The 4833-nt window shown below is 41.3% G+C and overlaps 1 protein-coding gene across 2 annotated transcripts in view; it reads right to left on the minus strand.

The window, feature by feature from the left end:
* Window positions 1-2210: 2210 nt before the first annotated feature.
* LOC143283899 (adenylate cyclase type 9-like) overlaps window positions 2211-4833 on the minus strand; it is a 96967-nt gene continuing 94344 nt past the window's right edge. For both annotated transcript variants that reach the window (XM_076590297.1, XM_076590296.1), the window contains one exon: window positions 2211-4833. This exon is cut by the window's right edge and continues 233 nt beyond it. In XM_076590297.1, coding sequence (XP_076446412.1) covers window positions 3343-4833 — 1491 coding nt within the window. In that variant the 3' untranslated portion in view covers window positions 2211-3342.

The raw sequence follows: 4833 nt of genomic DNA on the forward strand, positions 1-4833 counted from the left end.
GTTATGATAGACGACTCAGTTACACTGGTAACAGTACAAAACAATCAGTACTGCTAAGTAAATCAGTTACACTGGTCACAGTGCAAAACAACTGCATTCTTTTGAACTCTACCTGCTGACTCAGCAGATCTTCCAGCAGGCAGTCAGTCTTGTTCTCTGATTCATTCTAATAGCTTTGGTTGTAAAATTACAAATTATTGATTCATTACTTACTTAAAAATAACATCAAACTTATTCTGCTCTAATAATCAGCTCATATCATATTTGTAACACTCTCCAAGAACAAAGTTGAGGAGAGAGCAACAGCTGGGAAGAGAAATAACTCTGTCACTCCCAATAAATAAGTTACTATTGGGTGTTATTTCCCTTTACATGGCTGTAGCCTTCTCAAATCTTTTATTGAGGATTACAATGTATGGAATTGCATATCAATGTATTATGTTGTTCTGTTTCATATTGTCAGGTCACAACATATATCACTGTTATTGTATTGTATATCGATGTATTATGTTGTCCTGTTTCATATTGTTAGGTCACAACATATATCACTGTTATTGTATTGTATATTGATTTATTATATATTGTCCTGTTTCATATTGTTAGGTCACAACATATATCACTGTTATTGTATTGTATATTGATGTATTATATGTTGTCCTGTTTCATATTGTTAGGTCACAACATATATCACTGTTATTGTATTGTATATCAATGTGTTATGTTGTCCTGTTTCATATTGTTAGGTCACAACATATATCACTGTTATTGTATTGTATATTGATGTATTATATATTGTCCTGTTTCATATTGTTAGGTCACAACATAGATGGCTGTTATTGTATTGTATATCAATGTTATGTTGTCCTGTTTCATACTGTTAGGTCACAACATATATCACTGTTATTGTATTGTATATTGATGTATTATATATTGTCCTGTTTCATATTGTTAGGTCACAACATATATCACTGTTAATGTATTGTATATCAATGTGTTATGTTGTCCTGTTTCATATTGTTAGGTCACAACATATATCACTGTTAATGTATTGTATATCAATGTGTTATGTTGTCCTGTTTCATATTGTTAGGTCACAACATATGTCACTGTTATAGTATTGTATATCAATGTGTTATGTTGTCCTGTTTCACATTGTTAGGTCACAACATATATCACTGTGTGAAATCTGTACAACTCTCCCCAGGGACAGTGTGTCACGACAGAACAATACAACTATCTTGTTGTTCTTTTCTCTGAAAGTATATTCATTTCTATCAAAAAGTGAATTTTACTCTTTTATAATGGATTCTTTTCATGTGCTGAATGCATACTGCACATGGATCCCCAGTTGATACTAGCACCCATACCACCGCTTGATCAAGGTCTTTTGAAGGAGAAAGATGGGGGAGGGGGGTGGGGAGAACAAATTCTGTTCTTTGCAGGATTAAACCCAAGAACCCTTGTTCACCGCTCAGGCATTCTGACCACTAGGCTACAATTCTGACAGCAATTACTCTACACACAAGTACAGATGTATACATGATGATTTCATTGCAAACCAGCTTGCTGATTTTCATATCATTGATGTTGAATGAAATCATAGCATAGAAGCATAATTTCAGCACAATTACAGTGGATGAAAAACAGAAATACAATGCTTTAAGAACAAACATGAAAACGAAACAAACAATAAGAATGCTTGTTGGCATTTTGTTTAAAGCTGCATTGAAAACTTTGTCTGTTCCACGGTCAATATTGGCCCACTGCTTCTTCTGATATGACACTGGTGCAACAAACAAGCTGACCAATGTATGACAGTTTCACTTTTGGTTTCAAAGTGTGGGGGCTGATCCATATGTGGTTAATGACAGAGTGGGAACTGTAACGGGTAGGAAAAGGAGTAGGAAACTTGTTTCTGTGTAACAGCAAAGAATTACTTCGGTATTCACCCAATGCAGAAATGAAGAATGTACTCTTGAGTATCTAGTGATTTCATTCAAAACGTGGTTAACACTTGCATCAGGAAGTATGTATGATATTTCACTGAACTAACTCTTTTTTTCCTTTTTCTGTGCTTGCCAAAAATAATTTGAAAGATGTGAAAAATGAGATACAAATAAAAAAGTATATAAAAAGGGGGGGCGGGGGGAAAGTGGGGGGGGGGGGGGGGTGAGAGAAGAGAGAGAGAGAGAGAGAGAGAGAGGAAAAAAAAAGGGGGGGGGGGGGGCAAAGCATGCTGTTTCTTAATGTAGACATTTCCAGATTTTTTAAAAACACACAAAGCATTCTGAGCAATACACATTATTTCTGAATGAATACTAAACATCATTGCTATGTAATCAATCTTGTGAAGTGACCTGTTTGTAAGAATCCTTCCATACCTGAGTTCAGAACTCACCATCAGGTTGCTTACCCAAAGACCAAACACAGCTAAGAATGATAACAAGACAAGCTCTGAAAATGACATCACAATCCACAAACATGTGAACTATTTTCCACAACAAACCTGCACTTCTACTTCTCACCAATCTGTTGGTCACTCTTGTCAAACAGTAAGAGTTTTCTCCCTTGGCACAATTCAGTGATTGCTGTGTTTCAGTTCAAGGGCTGTCACACATTCCATTTTCGCCCCCTTTGCAGTGCTGGCAGTCTGTGCACTGTTCATACAGGGGAAAGGTAACTCTGGGGGGAGAGAGACACAGAGACAGAGAGAGAGACAGACAGAGACAGAGAGACAGAGAGACAGAGACACAGAGAGAGGGAACTTTGAAAATTTCAGTAGAATGTTCATGAGACTCAAATAAAGTTAAACAATTTCATTCTGAATAAATTTACAGGGAAAAAAAATGCAACATGAATTGAATCAATGGAAAATCATATTCCACAAAATCTACCAGCAAGCACTGACAACTTATGGTTACCATGTTGTGAGATTCCTCCAGAAATATGTCCTCCTGCAACAGGAGGTAACACACAGCTAGTTGCAAACATGTATCAAGTCAAATGCAAAGCACACATGAAGACACACACCTTGAGCAAGAAAAGGTAAAAAGTGAAATCAAAGATTGACTACTTCTATATCCACTGTTAAGAGGTTATCTTTCTTCTTATTTTATTTTTTTATTTTTTTAAACATTTTCTTTTAACCTAACGCAAATGGCTGTATTACTACCTGACATAAAAATGCACAAACCATCTCAGCAAAAAAAACCCCAAAACAATGTTGCACAAGACTTGAAGAACCTGGAGGTGAGGGAATTGATGTGGTCAACACCATACCAGTATCCTTCCTTGTGATGTGGCCCTCACAGAACCAAGCTGGTCATTCTGCTGTACCATCCATCACTCCCACTCAGCTCCAGGTCGCTTGCACTTGTACAGGTATGTCTTCATGTCTCCCTTACCCTTGACATAAATCTCACCTCTGTACTCAAACTCAAACATTTCACCCAGTTTGGAAAGTGTCGACTCTGGCACTTGAATGTGGTCCGGCTCTCCTGTGGAGTACATGCGAGAAGCGATGTTAACGGTGTCTCCCCAAATATCGTACAGCAGCTTGGTGGTGCCGATCACACCAGCTGTAACTTCCCCAAAGTTGTAGCCGATGTTGAGCACAAAGTTGAAGTTGAGGATGCTCTCATTGAAGCGGGTCACCGCGTTCTGCAGCTCCACCGCAAAGTCCATCAGGGCGAACAGGTGAGCATTGGGATGCTTGTTGGCATTGCGAGAGGCCTCATTGAGACCTGAGGCAGCCATGAAGGAGGAGCTGATGGTCTTGATCTTTTCCACGTCCTTAAAGCATTTCCTGTCCAGCAAGTCCTCGTAGTCACTGACAAGTTCATTCAGCACCCGCAGGTACTCACGGCCTCCTTTGAAGCCTTCATCGTAAAATTCATTGAAATTGATAATGGTGGCGAAGATCACACCCACATCTTTGTGATTCTTGGAGTACTTATGAGTGCTCTTCACCACATCTGACACATGCACAGGAATGATGTTGTGCAACAGCCAATCAGCTTGTTCTTTGCTTTCCTGCATGCTGCATGTGTCCTTGTCTGCTTGTGCACTGCCATGGAAACTGAGACGGTTGCTGATCTCAAACGCACGGTTCAGAAAGCAGTAGAGCAGTAATATCAGAATGACACTCAGGATCATCTCAAAACGCAGCTCTTCCCCTGAAAATAGATATCTGCATGTGGAGGGGGCAGAGGGGGTGGTGCTGTTTGTTGCAGCAGTGGTCATGGCAGAGACGAGTGGTGCCACTGTGGTGTTCTGTGTGGCGGTGGTGGGGTCCATCACCTGATCACAGAAAGGGATGTTCAGCAGTACGAGGAGAACCAGCCCCACCAGACAGGCCACAAAGGACTTCACCATAGAGCAGGACATGGAGAAGTTGCAGAAGCTCAGCATGGCCACAAAGAGGCAGAAACAGAAGGACAGAACCTGCCGGTCATCCTGCCTGACCAGGTCACAGGTCAAGTTAGCATAGACCATGGTGGAGGGCAGGGTGGCCATGACGATGCCCACAAAGTTGTGCAGCTTCCACCAGGTGACGTTCCTGGGCTGCTCGTCTTCCTCGTCTCTGGACCACACCTTCTTCAGAGAGCCCCAGCTGACCCTGTCCTCTCTGTACCACATGCTCTTCAGAAAGCCCAACTTGATGTCCAGCAAGATGCCCACCAGCACCACAACCTCCATCAGCAGGAAGACAGCAAACAGCAAGGTGAAGGCCACGCTGACGCCAAACACCGCGTACGCAGACACGGCCAACAGGATGAGGAGGACGATGGAGAGGAAGACCTCGATCAAGGACTGCCAGCGCGGGGAAGCCAC

This window comes from Babylonia areolata, chromosome 7, assembly GCF_041734735.1.
Source record: "Babylonia areolata isolate BAREFJ2019XMU chromosome 7, ASM4173473v1, whole genome shotgun sequence".
NCBI classification, from domain to species: Eukaryota; Metazoa; Mollusca; class Gastropoda; order Neogastropoda; family Buccinidae; genus Babylonia; species Babylonia areolata.